This window comes from Oppia nitens, unplaced genomic scaffold (genome assembly GCF_028296485.1).
Source record: "Oppia nitens isolate AA-2021 unplaced genomic scaffold, nextdenovo-longstitch-racon4-pilon3 scaffold6_pilon_pilon_pilon, whole genome shotgun sequence".
Classification (NCBI taxonomy): Eukaryota; Metazoa; Arthropoda; class Arachnida; order Sarcoptiformes; family Oppiidae; genus Oppia; species Oppia nitens.
Genome location: NW_026533250.1, coordinates 597,444 through 614,495, shown reverse-complemented (window position 1 = coordinate 614,495; position 17,052 = coordinate 597,444). Strand labels below are relative to the sequence as shown.

The 17,052-nt window shown below is 26.6% G+C and overlaps 4 protein-coding genes across 4 annotated transcripts; 3 read left to right on the top strand and 1 right to left on the bottom strand.

The window, feature by feature from the left end:
• The first annotated feature begins 6,986 nt into the window (after positions 1-6,986).
• LOC128962364 (ribonuclease Oy-like) lies at positions 6,987-7,748 on the top strand. The gene has a single exon (XM_054308737.1). It carries the CDS (start codon positions 7,323-7,325, stop codon positions 7,746-7,748), a length of 426 nt encoding a protein of 141 aa, XP_054164712.1. The 5' UTR covers positions 6,987-7,322.
• Positions 7,749-8,000: 252 nt separating this feature from the next.
• On the bottom strand, positions 8,001-9,540 carry LOC128962908 (queuine tRNA-ribosyltransferase catalytic subunit 1-like). The gene has a single exon (XM_054309314.1). The coding sequence runs from the start codon at positions 9,435-9,437 to the stop codon at positions 8,172-8,174; it is 1,266 nt and encodes a 421-aa protein (XP_054165289.1). The 5' UTR covers positions 9,438-9,540; the 3' UTR covers positions 8,001-8,171.
• Positions 9,541-12,851: 3,311 nt separating this feature from the next.
• LOC128962363 (uncharacterized) lies at positions 12,852-14,083 on the top strand. The gene is made up of 3 exons (XM_054308736.1): positions 12,852-12,985; positions 13,049-13,429; positions 14,065-14,083. Exons 1-3 carry the CDS (start codon positions 12,852-12,854, stop codon positions 14,081-14,083), a joined length of 534 nt encoding a protein of 177 aa, XP_054164711.1.
• A 1,056-nt stretch (positions 14,084-15,139) lies between these two features.
• LOC128962361 (keratin, type I cytoskeletal 9-like) lies at positions 15,140-15,955 on the top strand. The gene has a single exon (XM_054308735.1). It carries the CDS (start codon positions 15,173-15,175, stop codon positions 15,953-15,955), a length of 783 nt encoding a protein of 260 aa, XP_054164710.1. The 5' UTR covers positions 15,140-15,172.
• Positions 15,956-17,052: the final 1,097 nt, after the last annotated feature.

Here is a 17,052-nt window from a genome sequence, read left to right as displayed (position 1 = left end):
ACTATAATAAGCTTTATATTGAGTATACTTTACAATAATGAGTGTATTTGAGTGGATATAAGGATTGTTTATCATATATGGTGTCTACTATTGAATGTAATGTTAGTAATAATAATAACAACAACAATAACTTATTATTAACAATATCTCCTATAATAATACCCATACCTATCATATTGATGTATTAATATAAAGATACATTATTGTCAATTTGTTGTTTTTTGTTTAGTATATACTGTCGTTAATAAACAATACTTAAATTAATTGGATATTTGTTTGTACACCTAAAATATAATACAGTACTATAATAATAATAATAACAAAATATGTATTAATAACAAAAAAAGTTCATATTTGCTGCTAAGTTACCTTTTATAATAATATTATGTATTATAAACTTTATTATATAATTTATATGAAAAAATGATAAATGTATTATATTATCAAGATTAATGTAATATTATTCAAATATAATAACCAAATGTAGTGTATATACTGTACTTTATATTATATATTGTATAACATATTTTAAAAAATACAATTATTGTCAAAACCAAAAATCTTGTTTATATAAAGTATTATATTAAACATGATTAAACAAATATGTTAGCTAATTAAATTATCATATACAAGATTATATTGTATATACTATATAGTATATAGTATATACAGCATCAATATATTGATGACTATTCAAACAATTGATAATAAAAGTTAACTTACAATCATATTGTGCTTTATTTATCAATTTAAGTAATATATTTGTCATATATTTTTGTCACTTACCGTAATCATAAAAAATGATTGTCCAAAATAAGTGCATTCAAATAGTTTACATAATACTATAGTTTGTATGTCTAATAAATTTATATACAGATTATATTAATACAGTACTATATATACCGGTATATAATAATTACTATCATTAAGTTAAAGACACTATTTTCTAATGTATTTACCAATTAATAAATGCCTTTTATGTGAATTAATAATTATTATATATCTGATTACAACTGAGACATTGCAATCACTCACTGAACGCAAGTATTATAATACCAAAGAAGAAGTTGAATCAACCAAAGAAGTGGTAATCAATCCTAAGCCGTGCTCTGATGACGGGTCGTCACAGGTGTCACATATCTCCATATTTATACTGTCGTCCGCAACAGTTAATGATGTATACTATGAACGTCGGGATGCTATCCGCAAGACATGGATGGCAGACGCAAAACAACTTAATATTAGTGTATATTTTGTAATTGGTCTTAACATTGATCCCATTGATAATAATTTATTAAAGTGGGAGTCAGACACTTATGAAGATATCATACAAATCGGTTTTATTGATAGTTATTATAATCTAACACTTAAAATGATATCAATATTTCGATGGATTGACAACTACTGTACAAATAGTGATTTGGTCATCAAGAGTGACGACGATGTCATCATTAATCCCAATTATTTACTACAAAAGTATCGCACATTCAAAGCAGGTATCAGTGGCTTCAAAGTATACGAAAAGCCTAACCGTGTGTTTGGCCATCAATGGTACCGTCCATACAACACATATAGTCCTGAATACTATCCTTGGTATACATACGGATCGGTATATGCAATGACCAACAATGTGAGCCGCAAACTTTTGGCGACCATTGACCATCACTATACCGGTCCTATACTGGACATCGAAGACTCGTTTATAACTGGAATTATTGCCGAAAAAGCAAACATTTCTCGACATATGAACAGTGACCTGCATTTCGGCAGTTGTCACGAATGCGATGACGTGCGGACACTGGACAAAGTGATCGCATTGGCCGGCTGTCCGACGGCTCAACAAATTACCAAAATCTGGTCATACAAAAGGTTATATCGATGGATATGTTACCGAACAATGCCTTTAGTTTTTATAATTTTGATAAATATATTTTCACTCGTTTTGATATTATATTTCATGTATTATTATGTCAAATATTTGAGACATAAATTTAAACGATCTCTCTATTGAAGGCATCAAATATGTAAATTAATTATCGCTTATTGATAATGATTTTAATATTATATTATTCTAAAGTATTGCATCAATATATTAACTTATGTGATAAAATTGTAAAATTTATTGTGATATATATTAAGTATTTACATTGTATTATTTTTTTATTATTTGCTTTATTTATATGCATGTGATGCCATAATATTTATTAACCTTAAATCAAGTATTAAATCATTTATACCCATATCATACTCATATCAATCTTTAAAGTATTAATAATTTATTATTATTATAAATATATTATTTAAAAGTATTTTCTGTATTTTCTACTTATTTAAAGATTATTTTCATGACTTAAAAATGCTGTATTTTTGTGCGCAAATCATATAAAAATACTATACAGTAGACTATACTGTAATTACATAAACAGAATTTAATGTAAAATTATATAAATAAACCTATTTTTGAAATTTCAATTTATAATTATTAATAAATATATTGACATTATAATTATTTAATATAAAATTGGTTATATAATATAATATCTATATTATGATAATATAATATAAAATCTTTAAATAAAATCACTACCAAAAATAAATAATTGATTTTAATCTTCATATTACAAGTAATTAAAATAATTACAATACAATTTTATTATTTTTTATATTGATATATTGATATATAATATAAAAGATAATTTAATATATTGATATTATGGGCTGATAGAGTGATTTAAGGAATCAAAAATCCCGAATAGTGATGGTAGCTCAGACCCCCCTGAGTCTCCCCATACTACCCACATAGCTGTCCGACCTCCGCAATTCGAGATATTCGACTTTAAAGTCGAAAATTATTTTTGACGTTATTTATGAATATGATACACACTTTCTATGTATTTTTCAATACTAATTATGATTATAAAAACTAAATCACATTATGTCAAATAGTTTTCGAGATTCGACTTTTAAGTCAAAAAAAATATTTATGAATATGAGATATATTATTTATGCAATTTCTAATACTAATTATAAATATTAAAATTCATTTTTAAAATTCATTAAAATTCATTGTCACATAGTTTTCGAGATATTCGACTTAATCAATTTCTTTTGAGGTTATTTATTATTAATATATATATATCAAACAGTTTTTCCGATCACTAATTATATTATTTTCTATTAACTGATTTATATAATAGTCAGGATCATTGTTATATAGTTTTTGAGATATTCGACTTTAAAGTCAAAATATATATTTGTGACAAAATAATTTAAGCATCTTAAATAATAATTAGAATTATTTTAATTTTAAATATTAAATTTAAAAAATACATTTGTATAAATTTATTATTTATTAAAAATTAAATATAATTTGATTATGACTAGAGCATTTATTTCACATATAACTTATATTTTTAGTGATTAAAGATATTAACAAAATAATTAGATATATAAACGATTGATTAAAAACCAATAATTATAGCAAAAGTTTTAGTCACATAAACACATTTTGAAAGGTAGTCACATATTATCAAATACTATCACATATTATCACATATTTCGCATATAACTGTAAAATAATAGTTGAATTGCATTTTTTTTATGTATTTTTGTATGTATTATTTGTTTAATTTTTTAAAAATAGTATTATTTTATCAATGAAACTATTTGTTAATTTTTGTAAACAAATAAAAAAAATAATGAAATGTTTTATGTTATTTTCTAGTGTTTACTAAAAGACAATAGGAGTGAAAATGTTATTTAGATTAATTTAAATTTATACAAACATTTTAAAAGCTAAATATTTTTAATTTATGCGTTTTTTAAGTTTAAATAATAAAAATATAAAATATCACTTTATCATAAATTGTAACACAAAATTAATTTTATTAATTAATATATAATTTTTAATAATTTTAATAATCTATATAATCACATATTTTGACTTTTCAAAGCAATTATAAGCACATTTTTTACTATTTTAAGCAAATATAACCACATATTTTCATATATTTAAGCAAATATTTTATTGAATAAAAAAAAAATTTTAGCCACATATATCTAAAGTTACTAATTATGACTTAAAAATTAGTTTTAATATAATAAAATTAAGAATTATATTCTAACAATGGAACGTTTTTCCCTGATGCGCCCCTTTTTGACCATGGTATATTATAAATTATAGATAATATATCTAATTTAAAATAAATAATAATATTAGCACCTAATGGGCGGGTTTAAGGGGGCTAAGGGGGTTTTAAAGATTTAGATAATAATATATTTAAAATATAAAGTGCTATTTTCAACATAGCCTGTGTGGCCGAATGGTAGAGTGTACGCTTTAAAACCTATAGTACCAGAGTTCGAATCCTTGTTTTCATATTGTATTTTTTGATTATATTTTTTATATTTTTTAATTTTTTTAAATAAAAACACAACTAATAACATAATTAACTCATTATTAWTTTTTTTGCATCAAAAACATTAATGAAATACATTTTTAGTACAATAATTTATGTTAATATAATTTACATAAAATAATTAATTTGTTTTCAATATATTAAATTTGTTTATTTAATGTTTTTGATGTAAAAATAATAATAATAAGCTAATTATGTTATTAGTTGTGTTTTTATTTTAAAAAATTAAAAAATATAAAAAATATAATCAAAAAATACAATATGAAAACAAGGATTCGAACTCTGGTACTATAGGTTTTAAAGCGTACACTCTACCATTCGGCCACACAGGCTATGTTGAAAATAGCACTTTATATTTTAAATATATTATTATCTAAAACTTTAAAACCCACTTAGCCCACTTAAACCCGCCCATTAGGTGCTAATTTTATTATTTATTATAAATTAGATATATTTTCTATAATTTATAATATACCATGGTCAAAAAGGGGCGCATCAGGGAAAAACGTTCCATTGTAAGTATTTTTAAATGTAATAAATAATATGTTTATATAATAAAATAAATGTATTAAAATTAAGTTTATAAATTATTTATAATGTAATTAATAAAATTTTTAATAATTAGATTAAGTTTAAAAAAGTTAGTAGACAAAAACATTATTCTAACAATTTTTGGTGGATCATATATACCACTTGCTGAGTTTTTTAATCGAAAAGCACTTCGATTGCCATTTAGACATCATGCGGAATTTTTATTTTTTCGACTTTAAAGTCCAATATCTCGAAAAATGTTTGACATAATGTGATTTAGTTTTCATAATCATAATTAGTATTGAAAAATACATCGATAGTATGTCATATTCATAAATAACGTCAAAAATAATTTTCGACTTTAAAGTCGAATATCTCGAATTGCGGAGGTCGGACAGCTATGTGGGTGGTATGGGTAGACTCAGGGGGGTCTGAGCTACCATCACTATTCGGGATTTTTGATTCCTTAAAGAGCTCTACCAACCGATATTATGTTCAATACTATGATTCAATAGTGTAAATATTTATTATAATGACATCATTGTAATGTATTGTCAATAAAATATGCATTTTTTCTTTAAAAAATACTGAAAACTTAATAAATAAATTTTGATTTTCAGATAATTAATTTAATATTTATTCTTATTTTAATTTTTATAAACACATTATTTTTCTTTGAAATTGAGATTTAAGATAATTATAAACAAATATTTTAGATTTTTTTCTATTAGTTAATAAACACTAATTTTCAAATAATTAAATAAATAACATAATTTATAACTTATGTGATAGAAATGAATAGTAAACATTAAGTATGAAACACTTTTTTGTTAAACATTTAGAGTATAAAATATGTTTATTAAATATTCAAAAATTTTAATTTAAGTATTGTTTATGTTAAAAATTTTTGCATTAATTTATAGATTTATATTTATAGAGAGTTAAAAGTATTAATATTGATTTAAATTAATTATTTCAATCATTTCTCTGATAAATTTCTAATAAAATATGCATTTTTTCAATACTATAGTACCGGTAGTAACCTTACAGTATGTAATCAAACTATACTAACATGATAATAGGATAATATAAATATACGATAATATGAATAAAGAAAAATCGATAGTGTTTTTCAAATATTGTATATTTTTAACTGCAATAAATTAAATTTTTTTATTAGCACTTAATATCATGAAATTGTTAATATAATGTATTAAATTTATACTGTAGTATAAAATTGGGTAATTCAAAAAGTATAAAATATATTATTTATATTAAGACAATTATTGAAGTACTTAAAAATCAGTTGCTATTAAAGCTATAAATATTTTTTTTAATTTATACAATATTTTTTAAAAAGAGTACTATCATATTATAATATCACTTATACAGTATATAATTTTAAACGTTAACATCTATTTTTTAAAATATAATAATTAATATTACTCAAAGCTATCAATAATTAGCAGATATATAATTTTTGAATTTATTAATTTTGAATATATAGTACTGTATTGATTATAATTTAAAATTTGAAATACAGTATAAAGTATAATAAAATTAAATCAACTTTTTTTTGTAGACACTTAGCTAAAGAAAAAATCGTGATTAAATTCTGTATAAATTTATAACTCAAAAATTTTAATATATATATATAAATATTTATATCAATGTTTCGCACAATATACTGTATAAGGTATATTAATTGTCCTTGCTAAATAACTACACGTTTCAGTGAGGAAAGGGATGTATTAGAAATCCTGTGTAATTTATTATAGAAATTGACATCATCTCTAACTTTATTCAAAATATTGAAATAAATAAATTATTTTCAAATTATTTGAAAATATCACTCGTGTTTAGAATAGTATTAACTTAATAATAGTCAAAATATTTCAACGATATATTGTTTTAATTTAAATATTTTTATATAAAATACAGTTAATTAGAAATTATCAATAAAAATATATAGAGTATATAAATTTTATTAAAACTATGCGCAATAATATAATTACATCTATAATATCTATTGGTATAATATTTTTGATTAGTTTTAATCAAAATTTATGTCAACCATTCCCAAGAGCTAATGGTCCGCATCCTGACATCGTAAGGGGTCGCGAAAGTCATGGCCCCGAGTGCTCTATTGACTATAGTATTGATTATATAATACTAGCACTTCAGTGGCCAACCAGTTATTGTCTGCAACAACAGCGCTGTAATCGTCACGCAAATCATAATCGATGGCAAATACACGGTCTTTGGCCGCAGCGTCAGGTTTATGGTGAGCCACCGGCACAGTTCTGTTGCACCCGAAATCCATACAATCCAAGTTTATTAGACCCGCTTAGAGATCAACTATTGGCCAAATGGATGAGTCTGAGAGACGACGCCCGACACGACTCATTTTGGCGACACGAGTGGACTAAACACGGCTCGTGTGGCCGCCGATCGCCATCACTGGCCAATCAATTCTTATACTTCAATACAACACTATCACTATATGATTCATTTCCGTTAAAAGATTGGTTAAGTCGTTCAGATATATTGGCGTCAAATGATCGGCTATTTTCTGTGAACCACTTTCACGATGCCATTGAAAAGCATCTGAAAAGTCGTGTCCGCCTCGAGTGTAGCCTCAATCGCGGACCACCTGAAGCTCAATCACCACCTATTTTGGCTGAAATTCACATTTGTTTAGATAGAAAAACATTAACTCCTATTGATTGCCAAAAACGAGATGACAGACAGTGTTTTTCTAATAGCAATAAAAATCTTGTTTTATTTCCTAAACATTAATTATATTATAATTAAAGCATTTTTTATGATTATAAATATTTATTCATATATTTTAAATATTATGAATTTATCTATAGTATAGACTATTCATATATAGACTATCAGTATAGTATTACAGTAATTTAATCTCTTATAAATTTATAGAAAATATATATTTTTAAAATTCTTTAAATCTTTAACAAAACTACTAATAAAATTGAATGACTTAATCATTATTAATAAATACAAATCATAATCATTGATGTCATTATATGAATGTACAGTATCGGCATTGCTGGGTACTATTTGGATAGAAATAATGGGAGGGTTGGGAGGCGGCGGGCATTTAATAATTGATACAATGCATTAATATAGTGCAACACATGATATTATGTAATGTATGACCAAATAATATTGTATATCACAGCTATTATAATAAAATTATCAAATATTTAAATTTAAATCATTGACCGCTTTGGTTATCCATTCGGGATAATCGTGTTTATTATCACCGAAATGAAACTTAAGATTATTACAAATAAATTGTTCAAAAACCCCATCTCTGATGGAGTCGCGGATAAGTTTCATAAAACGCATCTGAAATCGGATATTATGTTCACTCAGCAGATGACAACCGACGGTATTTTTGTCGCGCATCAAGTGATGGATGTAAGAGCGGGTATAGTTCAGACATGCCTTGCAATCGCACTCCTTGTCCAGCGGTCCAAAGTCAGCGGCCAATGAGGGGCTCCTAAGATTCAGCTCTTTGCCGTAACCAATTAGCGCACACCCAAATCGGGCGGTTCGGGTTGGAAAGACACAGTCAAAGAGATCGACACCGAAAGCCACACACATTAACATATCGATGGCCAAACCAACTCCCATCAAATACCTCGGTTTGTTTGGTGGTAGACTCTCGGTGCTAACGGACACCATCTCAATAAACTTCTCTTTCGCCTCTCCGCCACTGAGTCCGCCAATAGCTATACCGACTGGATCTCTGGCAACAATTTGATCAACCGATTGGCGTCGAAATTCTGGATTGAGTCCGCCCTGTATTATAGGAAACAAATTTTGTTTGGTTCGGCGTCCAGTTCGGTCTTCGGTGACGGCCTTGTCGTGTGTGAGTCGACACCTATCGTACCACCGAATCGATCGATGCAATGCCTCTTCCATCCGTTGTTGGTCGGGATGTGTTGTTTTAATCACGTCATCCAATTGCATCATAATATTTGACCCGATCTTGTGTTGCATTTCGGTGGCCATTTCAGGCGTCAACAGCATCTCGTCTGTTACATCGGTACTCTCCTTATCGTATGGACTCCTAAATAAGACACCGTTTTCGGTAACTTCTGACAATTTACTCAGCGATACCATCTGAAAGCCACCTGAATCGGTCAGAAGGGCGTTACGCCAACGCATAAACTCGTGAATACCGCCCGCCCGGTCCACTGTGTCCACACCGGGTCGACTGCCCACGTGATACGTGTTGGCTAGTATTAGTCGGGCGCCGTTGCGTTCAATCTGTTTCGGTAAGAGTCCCTTAATCGTGGCATTAGTGCCGACCGGCATAAACATCGGCGTATCAATCGTAACGTCCTGACCGGCGATACCGCCGTCCGATAGTGACCTGAGAACCAGTTTCGAGAGTCGGGCCCGAGTTTTGTTGCACTCAACCAACACCTCAAACGACAATCCTTTGCCACTCATTATATGTTTGATTACTATTACACGTGTTTTATTACAACATTAATAATCGCTATTTATTTACAATAATTATTGTCTCAACACATGCTTTGATTGCAATTAAAATTATTGTAAATATTGTCATAAAATTACATAAACGATGTCTCTGTATATTAATCTGTATATTGTTTATACATTTGACATATATTTGACATACATTACAATCAAACTTATTAAACATTTTTGTTTATTATTAATTAAATGGAAAAAACATTAAATTGACATTAAATTAATTAATTGAAATAATGATTATAAGTATATAATGTTAATTAATTATATGTATTTCTATTTGTGATATATTTATTTATAAATTTTCATAAGAAAATATATGTTTAAGATATGTCAAGTCATATGTTTATATAATACTGTAAATTTATTATACAGTATATACAGTATCAATGATTTTATGACATTTGTTTTAAAAACACAAAAATTTATTAATAAAACATTAGTTTAAACTTGAAATTAAAGGACGATTTTAAAATAGACTTCACATTAGTTAATGTGATAAATAGTACGGTATTTGCTATTATTATAGTTTATATATTTTAAAGTTATTTTTGAAAACTAAATGAATAAATATTTTATTTTTTTTGTTTTATCTTTATTTAAAATAGTGTCTGTAATGCGCTTTTAATTGCATTTCTTGTTATTTATTTTAAAAAACTTATTTGCATTGAAAACGAGTTTTATAGCATTCGTTGTAATCAATGGATTACAACATAGTAGACACCGATAATGACCGCCAATCGTTCAGCCGATTGGGCGATGATTTGTGTGAAGTAGTGTTAAGTTATCTACCGATTACCGACAAATTGGTCACTGAATGTGTGTCCAAACAGTTCCGTCGTTTGGTCTTCAATAAGCAAAATGTGTTGATATTAAGCCAAAACCCGTTCAATGAACGCTATAATACTGTCAGTCAAGTGTTAGTCCCATCACCCGATTATAAGCGTCTGTTCACTGTTGACATCGATTTATTGGCCAATTTGCTGAAGAAATTGCCAAACATTGACACATTAATTATCGACAACTACTGCATAATCAATGGCCAATTGTTGAGATGTGTGGCCGATAATTGTCGCCGATTGCGACGCTTTGTGTGCACAGCCATCAAGTGTTACGACATGACTGACGATGATATCTCTTATTTTGGTCACAGTATCGGCTATACGTTACGCGTTATACAGTTTGACTGTCTTCAAGAGCCACAGATGAATCACATCTTAAAACTAACCAAAGATACCGTAGAAGTGGTTAACATACAGAACAACAACTTTATTGTCAGCAATGACTTCGTATTTCTCGACTTCGAGTCAATGACATCCCAACCATCGATGAACACTGAGTTGAAGTGTTTGCGGATGTGTTCAAAGTTGAACACAATTCAGATTACGTGTTATAGTGTCGATGATCTCAAACGTTTGGCTGACTTTTACTCAACAAATATCAAGAAAATTGAGATCAAATTCATGTCAAACTATCTGTTGGGAGATGTGATGAACTCATGTCTTAAACAATTGTCACGTTTTACAAGTCTTTATTCATTATCGCTGTTGATCTACAACTATCAGAAAGGTATGATTCAGCCGATAGACGAAGGACTTCGACTGATTGGTCAAAACTGTCTAAAACTTGAGTACTTTGTCTGTGAAATGACCAAAAACTTAATCTCTGGTCAACTGTTTGATGTTTTCTCACAGTTTTCATCACTCAAATCGTGCAAAATAAGCACCAATTATGAGTTGCTAACCAATAATGATCCTTACGGTACGGTCGCACTGTTGACCAAATGTCGACAATTGAAAAGTTTGACACTTTATTTGAAATACCTGAGCGATAAACATCTGTCGGATATTCATCAATCGTTACCACTGTTAAAGACTTTGAAAGTGAATACAAGTAATGGCTTTATTGGAAACAAAACACTGCATTCATTGTCTCAATTGTCCCGATTGTCAACTGTTGAGATTAGCGGTACAAGTGCTGCACTGCTTAACATTACCGATGATGGTGTTTGTCCAATGGTGGCTAATTGTCCACTACTGAGACAGTTGTGTTTATTTTGCAAGACTGGTGTCAGTCAGCAAACTATTGATCAGTTTATAACAGTGGCTCTGAAATATCCAAAAAAAAATTATCGATATTTTTACGAATTAAATCATGATTTATGTAATGAAGTGCCACTTGATTATCATTTAACAGGCAATAATGTGCCCACAAATTTGCAAGTTTATCAAATTTAATTTAATATAAATCAATTGTTATAATATATGATCAATTAATAAGATCGGTTATAACTTATATGATTTTAACGAAATATACCGGTAATCGTTATATTGTTGTATAGGCTAATATTTTATACATTTAATTTAATTGTAACTTATCTTGATGAAACATTACTATAAAACAAATTACATTTTAATTAAATATTTATTTAGATAATTGATGATTATGATTGTTTATCAAGCATTAATGAGTTTAATTTATGTTAAAATTTTATTTATTTTTAATATTATTGAAATAATTTAGAAAATAATTTTAATATATTTTTTAGAATTACCAGTAAATTAATTTTATTTTTAATTACAATCTTGTTTATATGAAATACAAACACAAAATACAAAATGTTTATAATATAAATATAAAATAATTTTGAAAAGTAATAATATTAAATAAATATAACAACGATTTAAATTTGCAATTTGCAACTAAAATAGAAAACTTAAAGCAATTATTAGTAATATTAATAACTTATTATAATAAATAAATGTAAGTTTTGATGAAATGAAATGTTGATATTTCTAATTAAGTGTGGAAATTACAATTAAAAAAATTTAATCTTATATTTAATTAATAATATGTCACATTTATAAATGATAATATTGAAATATAAATTATATTAAAACCAGTTATAGTTTAAGAATAATTTGAAACAAGTTTTTAAGTTATTTAAATGATTTTCTAAATAATACATTAATACAGTATATAACTTGTAGTATACAACTGAGCCATTATTTAATGATAGTATATAAATTAATTGATATTATTTTTTTAAAATATAATATTTAAATGTCATTTAAAGGTTATTCATGTATTATAATTATGACTCTAGCCCTGAGCTGGATGATTATGATGCCTATGATAATGTGTGGTAAGTGTCCACAAACTCCAGTGTCAATCAACTGTATTTGTGAGTCACAAACCATCAGATGTGTCGGCGATGAGTCATTGGATTTGAAAAGATTTTTTAAAGATTTGAGTCAAATGTTATCGGAAAATGAAAAACATTTTGATTTTTTTATATTAAACAATAGTAACATTGAATTCATTGAAAATAATACATTTTCAGACATAACTTTCCGATTTGTTACTATAATGGATGTCGAAAATCTTCGTTATATAGATTTAAATGCATTCAGTGAACCGTTAGCTAAACGTATTGAAGTGTTTGAAATGATTGGCGATAATAAACTAATAGATCCGCAACAAGTGTTTCAAGTTATCAATTTGTTTGAAAATTGCATTTCATTGACACTAAATTTTTATAAACTACAAACTATACCTCCCTATAGCTTCTATAGCCTGAAACATCTACAAGAGATAACTATAACCAATGGTGAACTCAACTACATTTCAGACAATAGTTTTTATTTGAAATACCATTCAAACCAATCGCTTATAATTGATTTATCAAATAATAATTTAACACAATTTAGTTTCGGTCGTCACTCGTTGGTCGGCACCAATAGACCCATTGAATTAGATTTAAGAGATAATCAATTGACTGTTTTGGAGAGAGAAATATTTAGACCATTCCTCTCCAGTAATACAAAAAACTCTATAAATCTCAGCGCAAATCCCATCAATTGTCAGGACTGTCACATCAAGTGGTTGGTTGAAGACAAACATATATTTGAAGACAATGTTTTTGAGGTCCGATGTCAGCATTATGTGTCTGTTTTTGAACTTAATTTAAATGATTTTACAAAATGTAATAAATAAATATTGAATTATTATATTTAATATTTATTGCTAATATAAAATAATACAATACAGTAGATTATCAAATATAATTGACAAATAGACAAAACTATTTATTTTTTTAATAATAATTTTATTGATAGAAAATAATATTTAAAGATAATTATATATTTCCTATTATTATTTTCAAATTATATTATCATAAATTTAATAAGTTGTAACAAAAAAACATTTAATTTTTTTTTAATAAATATGAAGTCTAAAATATAAATATAATAATAAATTATTATTAATAATAAATAACGAACCTTGAAATTTTAATATTGATATCTTTTTATAATTTTTAAAAAAAATAAATAATAGTCATTATATAAATTGACATAAATGTATAACTACTATATTACACTTTAATTATATATTGTAAAAATATTGTTAAAACAAGTTCATTGCAAACAAATAATAAATTTTTAAAAACAAATATTTTTTATTAGTATTGTCTTTTTTATATATATAAAAGAGTAAAAATAAGATTTGAAGGAAATTTTAAAATTTGAATTAACAAAACAATAACAGATGTTATGAAACAACACTGTAATTAACAATAAAGGATTACTGGTTTTATGTAATCAACAAATAAAAAAAATCAAAATATAATAAACTTGTAGAAAGTGTTTCAAAAACACATATAAAAAATAATAAATTTATAACTATTATTAATAATTATATTATTATTTCTATAAAAGAAATTTCAATAAAAAAAAATGTTGTTAAAAGAAATGTTTATTTAGATAAAACAATATTATTATATTTAGAAATTGTATAAAAAGTGTTTAATATTGTTATATTATATTTCAATAAACATAAATTTATTTAAAAAAGAGTATAGCAATTATGTACAAACAATAGATCTTAAATTATAAGCTCAATGTTAACCACAAATTGATTTATCATTGATTTATTAAATCAATTAATTAATTATCTTTAATTATTATTGTCAACAACACCAAGATGTATAACAACTATAATTAAATTAATTTTTATAATTTAATATATAAAAAATTTATGTTTTCATTATTTTCATATATATTATTTTTTATTGATTTATATAATATTAATCATACATTAATTGGTATATCATATAAAAAATCCCAATAAAATACATGTATACTAAATATTGTAATATATAATATACTATAGAATAATTTAATTAAAAAATAAGCATTTATTTTTTATGATCTAGACTAGTTTACTTTTATTTAAATTTTATTATTTTTTATAAAATATAATCTTACATTTTTGCAAATAACCTAAATTAAAGTGTTAATAAATGCAAAAATATAATGAAAAATAACTATTGTTATAAAATATAATATCTTGATATCACATAATCAATAATAGAATAATTACTATTAATTACATATCCTTTAATTATGTTTTTATTTGCATCAAAACAAATATAATTCATTTTTTATGTAAACAATATTTGTTTTTACATACACTCGAAAAAAAAATAAAAAATATATATTTGTGTCCATAAAACCGGTAATCCTTGGATGTCATTATCATCAATAGAAAACATTAGACAACTCATGGATTAATAGTGACATTAATAGCATAGTATATATAAAGAGAGTTCAATCTCTGCAAACAATATCACAATTCACCAGATCTTCTGTATTGAAGTTTTTTTGAATACAATATTTTATTTTAAAACAATGAATAAGTTATCGTTGTTTTGTTGTTGTGTTCTTATAGTAACCATAATTCATGTCAATGTAGTTCAAAGTGGTAGCTATGGTGGTGGCGGTGGAAACGGTGGTGGCTATGGTGGAGGAAGTGGTGGAGGTAAGAGAGGAGGCAATGGTGGAGGCAATGGTGGAGGCAATGGTGGAGGCTATGGAGGTGGCGGAAGCAATGGTGGTTATAGTAGCGGCAATGGAGGCGGAAGAAGTGGTGGTTATAGTAGCGGCAGTGGAGGCGGAAGAAGTGGTGGTTATAGTAGTGGCGGTGGAGGAGGTTTTAGCGGCAAAAATAGCGGCTATAATAGCGGAGGTAGTGGAAGTGGTTTTAGCGGCAAAAATAGCGGCTATAGCGGCGGTGGTGGAGGTTATGGAGGAGGAAAAAGTGGTGGCAATGGTGGCGGTAACGGAGGTGGTTATGGTGGTGGAGGAAAATCTGGAGGAGGAAGTGGCGGATATGGCGGTGGAAATGGTGGTAGTGGTGGACGAAGTGGAGCATATAATAGTGGAGGCAATGGTGGCAATTTTGGCAAAAGCAGTGGTGGAAGTGGGGGTTATGGTGGCGGAGGAAATGGAGGCTTCGGTGGCAAAAGTGGAGGTGGAAGCGGATATGGCGGCGGACTATCGGGTGGATATGGAGGTGGAAATGGAGGCGGATATGGTGGAGGAGGCAAAAGTGGTGGCGGTGGTGGTTATGGCGGCGGAAATGGTGGTCATGGAGGTAGTGGTGCTTTCCGTAGTGGCGGTTATAGCCGATAAACTCTATCCTTACAAATCTAATCATTGTTTTTGTATTATCCAAAGATTTTTAATATATATATTAATATAACAAATAAGTTTAAAAATTATGTTAAAATCATTTACAAAAAATGCTATTATAATAGTATTATATGTATTTAAAAATAATATGGTAATAATCATTATAATAAAAATTATAATAACTTACAAGTAATAATATTTTAAACTTTCAATTTTATGACATTTAATTGTATAGTATTGATATAAATATGTATTTAAATTGTATTATATTAACATTTAATAAATAATAATAATTAAATTTTAACTATCTTAATTGTCTAGTTATTTTAAAATTTTATTTTAGTTATAAAAATAAATATAAGTAAATAAAAGTTGTTAATATTTTTGTCAAATTAAAATAAGATTTATTAATGATAATAAGTTTAATTTATAATAATAGTGATAATAAATATATAATATGAAATTATGTACAAAAAACAAATAGCCATAATTACTAAAGTAAATAATAAATATTTATTTATTAAATATATAGTTTGTATCAAAACTTTCACTAATTATGAATTAATTGTCATTCATTTAATACTTTTTTGGTCCACTTTTATGATTGATTTTAGTGCCATACGATACCGGACCTCCCTTTCCTTTAGATGAACCACCACCATAACTACGACCTCCCTTTCCACCGCTATATCCTTTTCCACCGCCAAAGCCCTTTCCTCTATCGCTGTGGTCTACTTTGGAGCCGTAAGATACCGATCCTCCCTTTCCTCCATAACCTATAAAAAATTAATCAATTAATAAATATGTAAACTATTTAAAAATCTTACGATAAATACCTCCAGCGGTACAATCGATGTTTGATATAATGCATACATTGATCACAAATATAATAACAAACACATAACAAATATATTTGCTAATCATTTTGGTGTCAAAAGTATTGTTTTCTTATCAATTTACTAAATGTATTGATAAACAATTATTGGTTTTAACAATTTGTTTTCAAAAAATCTACACTTTATATATACACTGAAATAACACTTGAAATCATGCGTTTTGCTCTAAAATTATATAAATTAAATATTTGAAAAACTATT

Coding starts and splice junctions, on each gene's coding strand:
- LOC128962364 (XM_054308737.1), top strand. CDS start 7,323: ATGAGTCTGAGAGACGACGCCCGACACGACTCATTTTGGCGACACGAG.
- LOC128962908 (XM_054309314.1), bottom strand. CDS start 9,437: ATGAGTGGCAAAGGATTGTCGTTTGAGGTGTTGGTTGAGTGCAACAAA.
- LOC128962363 (XM_054308736.1), top strand. CDS start 12,852: ATGGATGTCGAAAATCTTCGTTATATAGATTTAAATGCATTCAGTGAA. Junction 12,986..13,048: donor GTGTTTCAAGTTATCAATTT/GTTTGAAAATTG, acceptor ACCTCCCTATAG/CTTCTATAGCCTGAAACATC.
- LOC128962361 (XM_054308735.1), top strand. CDS start 15,173: ATGAATAAGTTATCGTTGTTTTGTTGTTGTGTTCTTATAGTAACCATA.